Genomic DNA, 12,843 nt, shown 5'->3' on the forward strand with positions numbered 1-12,843 from the left:
ATTGTTAACACAAAATTCCTGATAACACAACATATTTTAAAGTCCCATGCATGTATCGTTAATCGTTATGCATTGTAATAACCTGATAACACAAATTTCTGTTAATACAAACTAAAATTGGTGACCCTGCCAACTTTGAGTTAAATAGTTTCCACTGCATTGGGCCTACCAAATGTACCATTCTGGAAGTTACAGTAAAACAGTTCCAAGTTATTGTTTATATTAGTTTATCAAGCCTTGATTGAGTCCCCTTAGTCTATGGGTTGGTGGTAGTTGAGGCCTCGCCTACTTGTTTCTCAGTCGAGTGTTTCTGTTTCACCTTCCGATTCAGATGAACTTCCAAGTCCCACTTCATCAACCTCGGAGTCATATTCAAGCTGAGTCGATACATCTCTGTTGGGCTCAAACAGCTTGAGGTTAGACCGTATTGCAACCAATTTCTCCACTCTGCCATTTGTAAGTCTGTTGCGCACTTTTGTGTGAGTGTTACCAAAGAGTGACCAGTTGCGCTCCGATGCTGCTGATGTTGGTGGTATCTGGAGTATCACTGAAGCGATAGGTGATATGGCTTCTGATGCACACAACCCCTGCCACCATGTAGCTGCTGTAATATGCTCAGCTGATGCCCATACCCCTTCTCCTTTCAAAAGGCCATTATTTGCTCTGAACTTTGCGAAACTGGCCATCACTTTCCCTTGATCCAGATGAAGATGGCGTGCCATAGCTGATATAACAACATAGGCAGCGTCTATCTGCTCTTCACTGAGAGTAGGCTTATCATGGTACTTTGGGTCCAGCATATAAGCTGCTGCATGAATTGGCTTCAGGTAAAAGTCCTGGCGTTTTTCAAGGAACCTCAGCACTGCCTGCTCTTCTGCTCTCTGTAATGGTGTTTGGGGAAGTGCGACTTTAACTGTTTCCACCAACTCAAAAAGGAGCCTTTGGACATCTGATAGAATTGCCTGGTCACCCTCGATCTCAGTAATTGCATCTCCAATTGGTTCAAGCATCTTCAGGCTGTTGACAATACGTGCCCAAAACACATCATTGTCAAGAAGAATCTTCCTGATATCAGCATCTATCTCCAATGAATCCATGATAGCCAACTCTTGTAGGGACTCCTTGCCATCAATAAGGCTGTTATACATGATTACAACTGCACCCCATGTGGTTTTGCTGGGCAATTTCAAAGATGTACTTTTCTTTTTGTTGCTCTGTCTTTGCTTTGTCTGGTCCAAGCTCAGTAATGACTTTTTTCAACTCATCAGCTATGTATTGGCTAGTATGCCTTTTGTCTTTTGTGTCTGTGCTTTTGAAAAACACTGGTTGCGGTGTGGAGGCAAAATAAGGTTTCACTTGGAACAAATTGCAACAGAAATTATTTCACCACAATGCATTTCTACAAGGTCCCCAGAACAACATACTAAAAGTCCCAAACAATCCCAACATGGTAAATATGTCTAATTTGCATAATCCAATATGGCCGCCAATCTGCAATATTTCTCTCATATAACGAATGAAGCTCTGTCTATTGGTGACAGATACACGAGTTTCATGACAAAATCACCATACTATGCTCATATAAAGATGTTCAGCTTGTGAAAATTGCTGTAGTGATTGCTGTAGGTGTACAAAATGCTGGAACATCCAACTCAAACGATTAAACAGTTTTGTCATACTCCTCTGTGAAATCTGGCAGTTCTGCATTGGTACAACTTGTACCATGACATTCCCCACACACAGCACTGCATGTGAGACCATATTTTCTACAAGTACATCTTCGTGTATTGCAGTCCTTTTTACAGTTGCAGCAAATGACGTCCAGGAGTGCTGATGGTGCTGCGGCCTGATCTGTCGGTATTGGTAGGCAATGTCCATCTACTACGTGCCATCCCTACTCCAGTGGATTTAGATCGATCCCTTTCCACTGCTGTATTTGGTGGTACACACGAAGGCTGTGGTATCTTGCAGCTGCGGAGGTGGGTGGCAGGGTCTGTGGCTCTACATGTGAAACATTCTTGGTGACCTTCTCACAAAACCGCTTGTACCGTAAGGTGTCCAATCCTTCCTCCTCAGAACCTCCATACAACGACACTAGTGCATGTTCTCCTGCCTTGGCGATAACCTTCTCCTCCATTTGATGTGTTTGACTGAAAACTTTAGCTTGTTGATAGAAGAAGGCATCGTTCATGATTTTTTCAGTGCTAGACCCTTTCCCAAACCAAATAGTCGAGAAGTTGTATCGCAACCAAGAATAGCATGTACGAACAGTATGCAGTCACATACATCACTGCCAAGCAAATTCTTTGATTGCTTCATGTTCCAAATCCTGTTCTTTCTTGAAGTTTGCTTTGGTTCTGGTATCAGGAACAAGTCATGTGCGTCCATTTCAGCATGGTGAAAAAGAAGGATGAGTAAGTCAGTGTCATCTCCCACCAGGACAGAGTCTGTTGTTCGTGCAGAGGTGACAGCTGTTTGAACAATTAACAAATCAGAATTTTGCTTTGCATGAAATGTATTGCACCCAGCTGTCTCCAGTTTGTCACTCAGATAAGAAATGAAGTGCTGTTTGTTCCTCGCATTGTTCAAGAAATCCTCTTTTCTGAATTGAATCACCATTTCACCCGCGAAGTGAACTGTCACACCAGTACAGGCTCCTGTTCTTCTCATGTGTGTGGCATCTTTCGTTGATGGGTCATCATTGTAGCCATCAAAGACAACAGTAGCATCAGCATATTTCTGTACAACATAGTTGGTGTATAGATCACACACACAATCAAAGGTAGAACCTCTTGGCCAGAATAGTCTGTGAAGTAGAGCACCACCATCAAGGATGTACAGGACATTTTCAGGAGGTTCTCGTTGTTTCTCTGGGATGACTTTCCAGATAGAATCAGCAAGAGTTGCCTTATTGGCCTGCAGTGGAAGAGAGGAAGATTAGAACAATGCAGGAGGGTGACTACAGAGTTCATACTTGAACAGTGATGGAACATCTTCACAGCATTCAGCGACAGTTATCAGCCTCTGGAATATCAGCTGTGGATCCACCTTCACAGATTCGCCTTTGATTTTGACAGTTGATCTTGTACCGAGTGTCTTTGCTTGATCAGCTTTTCGGAAGACAAACTCATCGACAGATATCCCAACCATTGACGCTAGAATCCGTTCACCAACCTCTCTTGATCTTTCAACATTGGCTCCTTCCTGAGCTGTCATGCCATTTGCAATGTTGAGCAGTGCACTGTTATTAACAAATGGGTTTCTCTTTTCAAGATAACTGATAAGGTCAAGGGTGTCGCTGACATCTCTAGCTTGTCTTGCTGATGATATGTCCTTGTGTTGGTCACTGGTTTCATATGACACACCACTGAGCTTTTGCATGGCATCATTGATGTTTGCACATGCTGGCATAGATAGGACCCACACCAAGCGCTGGGTTTCTGTCATCCCCTTTCCTCTTGTAAGTCCCCCACTTGTCTTAACACTTCTCATGAGCACTGGTTCAATAATGAGATCGGTCGACAATCCTGACCAATATCTGTCGCTGCGTCTCACCACATGGTATCCCTGCTCAAATTTCTTGTTCACTTCTGGGTGTGTCTCTGGCAGATTTAACATCAATTGAAGATAGATATATGCAAACTTTGCATATAGTGTGTGTCCAGATGCTGCAAAGTATGGTAACATTTCACGTACTGATTGGAGATGCATTTTCCAATTGCCTGTGTGTTCAGCCTTGGGAAACCTCTGTAGAATATCTACCATTTCCATATATTGTACCCAGAGTTCTGCGGTCTGCATTGTGGTCATTATATCCTTCTTTTCCTTCAGTTTGTTTTGAATTCTGTTCCAGACATCTGCCAAACACACGTTTTCTACAGATGTTGTAGAGGAAACTACATTGTCATATACTTCTGCTGCTATGGTCAAGTCGGTTGTGTCAGAATGTTGTTCGACATCATCACCTGTCATCACTTCATCAGGGTCCTCTGCTTTCATTTTGGATGGCACTGGTACATTGTATGCGCTGGACAGAAGGATGGTGTTCAGTGCAGCATCTACTAGCATGTGACCACGGACTGCTCTGGACACAGCCTTGCCAGTCAACATGTGGCTCATGGTGTTACTAGCGTACACAACCTCAAGGACTTCTTCCAATCCAGAACCTGTCATCAGATACCCAGGAATGCTACCCAGGAAACTCATTTCCATGTGAAACCCTCCCAGTTTGAGGACCATTCGCCAGAGATGAGTCAAATGGTTGAGATCGAACAATTGATAATGCTTTCCAATACAAGGGTTGATCGAATGTGAGGACAGGAGTAACACCATGTCACATGGCCTGAGCCGACACAAACTTTAGTGTGGAATAGAAACAATTTGGATCACCAGGATTGAGATCAATCATTGGAAGGAATATCACAGAAGACTGTCCTGGATATTGGCCATGATGGAACATTTGCATCATACCAGACCATGCTGGTCTTGGAGAGCCAAGAAATAGGGAGGTTTTCCATAGAATGTCGAGTTGAGATGTCAGATCATCCGCTGCCGTGTGTACAAGTGGCAGATAGGTGAGTGGTGGCATCATTGCAGGGATACGGAAGTACTCAATGTTTATATGGCCAACTGCAGCAATGTCCGAAGCTGTAACAGACACTTTGGGGACAGGTCTTGAGGTCTTTATTTGTGGTGTAACGGTAGCTATGATGCCCATGCCATGAAATGTCCCGGTGCCATCTAGTGTTGCTACGTTATGGTCAACATTGTCCGCAATATACTGGATGCATTGTTCTTGAGTAAAGAGTGATGGAGTTGGAGTGTTATAATTATAATTAGAGTATTTATTAGAGTATTTATTTATTATTTATTAGAGTATAATTATAATTATAGTGTTATAATTATTATTTCATTGCTATTACTAACTTCTATAATTGCAGATTGGTGGCCATATTGGATTATGCAAATTACATATTTCCCATGTTGGGATTGTTTAGTATGTTGTTCATGGGACCTTGTAGAAATGCATTGTGGCAAAAAAAATTCTGTTGCAATTTGTTCCAAGTTGAGTGAAAAAATGGGCTAGATTGCCTGGACCAACAATGTAGTTGATAATGCCTTCGCCACGGATATTGGACCATCCTTCAGAAATCACTGCAACACAGTCGGCACTTTCTATTGTCTCATTTACCTTGCCCTGAACACGAACATACTCTGCTTCCATCAGATGTGTAGACAGTGCATGCCTTGTTGGAAGGGAATATGCAGGACGGAGGATGTTGATGAATCGTTGCCAATACACATTTGATGTTAGCATGAGGGGAGAGCCAGTTGCATAGATGGCACGGGCCAGACATTCATCTGCCTTTTGTTGTGTGGCTTCATCAATCGAATCAAAAAAGAATCTCTGTTTGGCTGTTGAAGTGGATGCACCAGTAGAAATGGATGCATCATCAGCTGTAGTGGATTGAGAGGACGGACAGGGGGATAAAGGAGTTGAAGTGGATGCAGCAGCTGAAGCAGATGGACAAGATGCTGTAGCGGCTTTAGGTTTGACGAGTAGCTGTTGTGTCTGTTTTGTATTTTTCAAGTTCTGTGGAAACTTTTTGCACTTTTTCAGATGATTCTGTTGCTTGGTAGCATTCTTCACATACTGCTGAGAACAGTACTTGCAGAGGTACAGCTCTTTTCCTTCTTTCTTCACCAAGGTTAAATGTTTCCATGCATCTGATGGAACACGAGGCATTCTGCAAAAACAGAAGAAACATACTAAGTATTCCAGATGAAAGATACAGTGTAGTGTCAAAGCTTAAATTCAGATGATTTTACCTGGTAGCTACATTTTCATGTGTGGGAAAATCAATTTAAAGAAATAGTTAATAAACAAAGACTTACCTCACTTAAAACTGGGTCCAGGGTGAAATAACAGCAATCATCTACAGTGCAGATGTTATGTAAACTCAGCCAATAGGAATAGCAGCTCTGAAGGTAAATACAGCAGCTTTATGTCCAACTTGTAGTTGTACTCAACCTTGGAGCTACTGAGTGAACAGAGTGAGGTTTAAAATCAAGAAATGGAAAATCCCACTTTCTGAAATTACTATTCACTGGATGGGGGAATTCCCATGGCTCTGACTGTATCTAATTATAGACCTTACAAAATGATAGATGAGAAGGGGGTATACCAAAATGACACATTCATATTCTTTAAGACAGAGACTTTCCAGACAAATCACAAAGTAAATTTGGGAGCAGTTCACAATACCAGTCATGACATCATCATTTGAAACAAATGTTACCCTGTATACATTGTGTCTATAGTGGTACATCATTCGCACATATCCTATATTTGAGCGAATTAAGCTACATGAAGGCTCCAGCCAGCCCACAAAGCATGTGAAAACTCTTTTATTTATGTGAAGAGTAAAGAACACAATAATGTTGTTGCTTTCTCCCAAAAATAACATTATTTTTCCATTTCTAAGATAAAATGAAAATTCCCAAAATTTCCAACGCATTGAAAATTCCCGAAACTTTCCATGGTAAGTTTCCAAAATTTCCGGAAAGTTTCCGACCCTTTGCAACCCTAGTGCCATGTGGCAAAGTATAGAAATGAAGGGACATTCATAGCTTGTGGAAAATGTCAAACAATAGAAAAGAAGGGATATTCAAAAAATCTCGTGTGCATGCTGTACTACCCTTGTGTTCTCAGGAGGAACCAAGTACTGCTCTAAAAAAGTTAATATAAAGGGGTGCAAATTTGATTCATACAGTTACATGAAGAAGTAAATGTATTTTATTTGCCAGATGTAGGGCATCCCTCATTTTTATAGGCCCCTTATGTAACATATATGGATATAAATATATATATAATCGCATGATATACGTGTTCCAAGATCCATAAACAGGGAGGATGGTATGCACATGCACTCAGCGCAATCATATATATATATATATATATATATATATATATATATATATATATATATATATATATATATATATATATATATATATATATATATATATATATATACGTATATATATATATATATATATATATATATATATATATATATATATATATATATATATATATATATATATATATATATATATGCCATTGTCTCTCTGTGGCAACGTATACGAGTACAGACAACGCCATTGTCTCTCTGTGGCAGTCTGTACCCTTGTTTCCTTATGCATGGCCACATCTTTGAAGTTACAAACTCCAAACTCGGGGAACAAATACAACGGTGTGTGTGTGTGTGTGTGGGGGGGGGGGGGGTGGAGGGGGGGGGGTGTGGGGGGGGGGGGCTGATATGTGGCCACAGCCTCACACACGGGTATGGGGGATGGGGGACGGGGGCATAAAGCATAAATTAAATTCTGTACGTAAATGTGTACCGTGTCGTGCCACCTCGTGGTGGTGGCAGGGGGTATTGCAACTCCTTCCTCTACCTGGGCAACAATAAGGCTAAAGTGCTCTTTGCCCGGGTAAATTTGTCCTCTTTACCTCCCCCCCCCCTCCCTCCCCCCCCCCCCCATCCCCCCCATGCAGTGTCCTGTGAAAGCCCGCCATACAAGATGTACATGCAGTATATCTCTCCCCCTTCCTTCCCTTATCCTTCTAGCAGCAAGATCCGTTGACAAGGTGATGGGTGGACTCTTCCAGTATATATACATATATATATAGTCATGTGCAGAGCGATTATTCTTAACACTGCCTCTCAACGGATAGACTGAACAGACTTTAACTCCCGAAGACTGCATCAATTATGGCGGACTTTGCGCTCGAGCACAGGATTCAGGAGAATCACGAGGCTCCTTATCTCTTTTAAAACCAAACGGGTTTATTCCCGAACAACAAAACCAGGGAAGGTTTAATTAAACACGAACTATGTATAAAAATATGAACGTATGGCACCGCACATCATCATCATCATTGTTTTATGGCCCTTTCTTTGCTTGCATGTGTAAGCTGTGATTCATTTTGTTCACACCTCCGTTCATCCTTCTTTGGGTTTGCCCAGGTTTCACTGCCATATAACATTGCGCTTCTAACGCAAGCTGCATAACGCTTTCCCTTTCGTTGGAGCGAGATCCCCCTTGGTCAATATGGGGGTAACAACTCCCTAAACTTCCTCCAACCACTTCTAATTCTTGCACTATCACTGATGTCTCTGCACCACCAGCTGCAGGGATCATTTATTTTAATACACACCGGACACAATCACAATGGGGAAAGGGACGAAACTGGGTGACTTACCTCTGGTGGTCAATGGTGGGGAGAGGGGGAGGGGAGTGGAGGGGAGGGAGCAACCATGAGCGGGTGGTGAGGAGGGAAGAGAGGGGCCGATAGGCAGGATTATGAGGAGATAGACAGGACAACGAACAGGCTTACGACAACAGTAGGCACAGGGTGAAGGCAAGCATGCAGGACAACCTCCTTAAAGCGCTCCTCTCCTCTTAGAACTCTGTGAGATCTCTTCAGACTCAGCGGAATCCTCTTGCATGCTCCTCAGAACTATTCCCGCTCCTCTGAGCACACCAAACTGAGAGCTCCAGGCTCCTCCCTCTTGCTCTGTTGACAACCCTCCGCTCCTCGAGGTGTTGGCCTCCACCCCCTTAATGAGACGATCAGAGCTCCACCCCCTTTCTCTCCCTTACATGGCAGAGCCCCATGATATCTGCTTCGCTCTCCCCAGCTCTTCTCTCGTCACCCGGTACATCCGGTGGATGTTTACAGGGAGCTTTGTACGCACATTTAATTAACTTAATCCCTAGCTATTTAATACAAAGCCTCACACTCTGCATGGCACACATTCAAACAAACAATTATTAAGCTGGCGTGTCCCTACGTTTTACGTTGAGATCGGCTACCTACTCGCACATGGACCATGCTACTCCATGCAGTTCTATCTGTTCAAAAGTAATCTCTAAATCCCCTCCCCTCCTCTCCTCCCCCCCCCCCCCCCAAAACATAACAATATATATCTGTAATTATGTGTAACTGTTCCGCAAGTTCACTTTCACATGACATTAAAAACTAGAAAATGTTCGTCTGCAGATGTATCAACCGATTTACCTTGCAGGTGTACTCTGTTTTTTGGGAAAGGTAGTGCAGGAAACTTGCAGCCTGCACGTGAATGCAACCCAGTGCGGCTTTAAAGTATAATGTACGTTCAGGAGGTGCAGCCCGTACATCCAGTCGCAGGTCATAGTTGATGGAGCAGAGATTATTGCTGTGGAAGCTCAACTCTCGCTCAGCATTTCCAGCATGCATCAGCCGGTACTCAAGTGATATCGATGCCTATTGTGGGAGGGAGCAAGAGGGAAACAAAGGGAGGCTGGGATGTAACTAATGGGCAAGGATACAACGCTTGCTACAATCAAGTATGAGCAAGTCTTCAAACCTGTACGCGTCTACGAGCAAGGCTTAAAACCTGTATGAGTGTCTGAACACAGCTTCAAACCTGTATGAGTGTCTGAACACAGCTTCAAATCTGTAAGAGTGTCTGAGCACAGCTTCAAACCTGTAAGAGTGTCTGAGCACAGCTTCAAACCTGTATGAGTGTCTGAGCACAGCTTCAAACCTGTAAGAGTGTCTGAGCACAGCTTCAAACCTGTATGAGTGTCTGAGCACAGCTTCAAACCTGTATGACTCCACAAGCAAGGCTTAAAACCTGCATGAGTCTACGAGCAAGGCTTCCAAATTATACGAGTCTACGAGGAAATCTTCACACGTACATGAATGTCTGAGCAAGGCTTCAAACCCGAGTCACGAGAAAATCTTCACGTCTGTATGTAAACTTTAAAGTCTTCTTGCAAAGGAACGGTTTGAAATTGGGGGAAAAAATGTATTGTCGTTGTTGTGGATTGTGGTTAGGGTGCAATGTGGTTCCATTGAAATTGCGATTCGAGTGGATTGGTGTAGAGTGTGGTTAGAGTGGATTGTAGTTGGTGTGGAGTGTGGTCAGAGTGGATCGTGGATTGAGTGGATTGTGTTTGGAGTAGTTGTGGTTGGTGTGGATTGGTGTTAGAGTGTGAGAGGTCTGCAGGTGAACCCCAGTTGAGTCATCCCAAAGACTTTTTTTTAAATGGTACGTGCTGCTTCCTTGCTTCACGCTCAGCATTGAGACTTTAGACGATGGAGCACCTCCTCAAACATCGTCACTGGAGAACAGCTTTCAAATCTCCTTTCGGCCACGAATCAGCAGAGTATTGGAGTGGGAGTGCAGCTGGTGCGGCCTGTTTGCAGTCGGTGTTTGTTTGCCTCTGGCTGAAGGAGATTATAGTTTGAGAGAGATCAGATCCCCAACCACATCACGTGCTTCCAAACTCCACTCCATCTCCCAAATTTCTCCCAGGGAGGGAAGACCCTGGTGCGGAAGCCCTCGTTTAAATGGTTGTTGCAGCTTGAAGGGAAGCAAGCTCCAATGGACATTCAATGTGTTGATTTGTCTCTATTGGCGGCATATTTAATAAATAGCACCACAAGGCGGGCGTAACCCCTCAGCCCATGCCAGGTGGAAACCAATTTCAAGATGGCTGCCGTGGCGGCCATATTGAAAATCGCAACGCGCCTATTTTCGAAAGCAACCTTCCTCTACTCAACCGCAACACACACTACAAACATGGATTTAATCGGACAAGCCGTTCTCCTTGAAATTGACGGAAACCAAAAGTTGACGGACGCCGCCCGTGATGACAATACCCCTCAGTCCAATTTGGGCTGAGGGGTGAAACGTGGTGACGAAAGCTTGGCAGGCCTTTTCATTTGCTCGAGTTAAGAAAGTGGGTGATCATCAAATGTTCATTTTTCGTTGAATTAACCATTACTTTATAATTCATTTATTAAAATCGATGGAAATGATCAGGGTTCAACTCAACATTTTGTTGATGTCCGGTGACAAACCCTCGACTTCGTGCTGTGACTCAGGAAGTATGCAATGACGTCACGTCACTCAGGGATACAAAGGCCGTCCGCCATTATGGGAGACAAACAAATGTGACAGCGAAACCGCCCCGGTAGACAAACTTGAAGATCGACACTAAAATCAATTGATACTGAGCCTAGCATGTGGACATACTGACCACTCATGAAATGGCCGCCACACACACCAGCTCGGATACACTTATCTCCCGTAATGGCGGCAACATCATGCAGCCTGGTCCTCACAGCAGAAGTGACGTCTGTTGTATGCTGCTAATGCCACAACTCAAGGCAGAAATTGCATGTTTTGAAAGTCCTCTCTGGTCTCTTCACGACTGAACGAAATGACTGAGAATACAATATAACTGTGGGGTTCTGGCGACTGCAAAGGTCTACAGACTCTTCAGGATGTTTGCTGTCACTTTAACATACGTTACACCGGATTAAAGGCTTATGAAAACAACCCATCAGGTGTAGGTTTACCTTTGACTCTGCGGGAACGACAAACTGCGGTGGTAATTTCACTTCATCGAGATCACAGTCAGTGTTGAAGGTAACGGGCACAGCAAGAGGGTTGTGCAGAACCAACGAGGTGGAAGCACCGTGCCGGACGGTCGCAGACAACTCCAGAACCGGCACGACGTCGGTAGAGGTCGCGTGGAATATCAACATGAAGAAGATGAACTCTTGTGTCTCCTTGTTGAGGAAAATTACCTGCAGGGTGTAGGGACAATCAACGATTACACCTGCACAGGTTTCAACATTACAATCTGTGCAGTTGATGAGGAGGTTTCCTGAGCAAGTTGGAGCTTCCACATCAGGGCTGTGCAAAACCTAAGAACTCTCATACTACCTCAGAGTTTCAAGCAATGCAAAGAATTCAACGATCGGTTTTAATCGATCAGGATTTATTCACACAGGTTCTGCCAACATCCAAGAAGCACACACAGCCTTACCACGGCTCCGCACACACGTTACGCCCGCCTTACCACGGCTCCGCACACACGTCATGCACTGTACAACATCCGCGTCCTGCATCATCCCCAACATCCTGGTCCTGTATCATCCCCAAGATCCTGGTCCTGTATCATCCCCAACATCCTGGTCCTGTATCATCCCCAACATCCTGGTCCTGTATCATCCCCAAGATCCTGGTCCTGTATCATCCCAAACATCCGGGTCCTGTGTCATCTCCAACATCCGGGTCCTGTGTCATCCCCAACATCCGGGTCCTGTATCATCCCCAACATACTGGTCCTGTATCATCTCCAACATCCAGGTTCTGTATCATCCCCAACATCTGGGTCCTGTATCATCCCCAACATCCTGGTCCTGTATCATCCCCAACATCCTGGTCCTGTATCATCTCCAACATCAGGGTCCTGTATCATCCCCAACATACTGGTCCTGTATCATCCCAAACATCCGGGTCCTGTATCATCCCCAACATCCTGGTCCTGTATCATCCCAAACATCCGGGTCCTGTATCATCCCCAACATCCTGGTCCTGTATCATCCCAAACATCCGGGTCCTGTGTCATCTCCAACATCCGGGTCCTGTGTCATCCCCAACATCCGGGTCCTGTATCATCCCCAACATCCTGGTCCTGTATCATCTCCAACATCCAGGTTCTGTATCATCCCCAACATCTGGGTCCTGTATCATCCCCAACATCCTGGTCCTGTATCATCCCCAACATCCTGGTCCTGTATCATCTCCAACATCCGGGTCCTGTATCATCCCCAACATCCGGGTCCTGTATCATCCCCAACATCCTGGTCCTGTATCATCCCCAACATCCTGGTCCTGTATCATCTCCAACATCAGGGTCCTGTATCATCCCCAACATACTGGTCCTGTATCATCCCAAACATCCGGGTCCTGTATCATCCCCAACATCCTGGTC

The 12,843-nt window shown here is 44.2% G+C and overlaps 1 protein-coding gene across 1 annotated transcript; it reads right to left on the reverse strand.

Moving 5' to 3' along the window:
• Positions 1 to 5,908: 5,908 nt before the first annotated feature.
• On the reverse strand, positions 5,909 to 12,227 carry LOC137432172 (hydrocephalus-inducing protein). Its single transcript, XM_078783979.1, has 4 exons — positions 12,189 to 12,227; positions 11,420 to 11,650; positions 9,089 to 9,313; positions 5,909 to 6,041 (listed from the first exon to the last, which is right to left on the reverse strand). Exons 1-4 carry the CDS (start codon positions 12,225 to 12,227, stop codon positions 6,039 to 6,041), a joined length of 498 nt encoding a protein of 165 aa, XP_078640105.1. The 3' UTR covers positions 5,909 to 6,038.
• Positions 12,228 to 12,843: the final 616 nt, after the last annotated feature.

This window comes from Myxine glutinosa, chromosome 8 (assembly GCF_964187855.1).
Source record: "Myxine glutinosa chromosome 8, kmMyxGlut1.1, whole genome shotgun sequence".
Classification (NCBI taxonomy): Eukaryota; Metazoa; Chordata; class Myxini; order Myxiniformes; family Myxinidae; genus Myxine; species Myxine glutinosa.

What these genes read in the sequence shown, in the direction of transcription:
- LOC137432172 (XM_078783979.1), bottom strand. Translation starts at nt 12,227, where the DNA reads ATGATACAGAACCTGGATGTTGGAGATGATACAGGACCA. An exon ending in TTGGAGATGATACAGGACCA is followed by an intron (nt 11,651 to 12,188) that starts GTATGTTGGGGA and finishes TACACCCTGCAG; the next exon opens with GTAATTTTCCTCAACAAGGA. An exon ending in TCGTTCCCGCAGAGTCAAAG is followed by an intron (nt 9,314 to 11,419) that starts GTAAACCTACAC and finishes CTCCCACAATAG; the next exon opens with GCATCGATATCACTTGAGTA.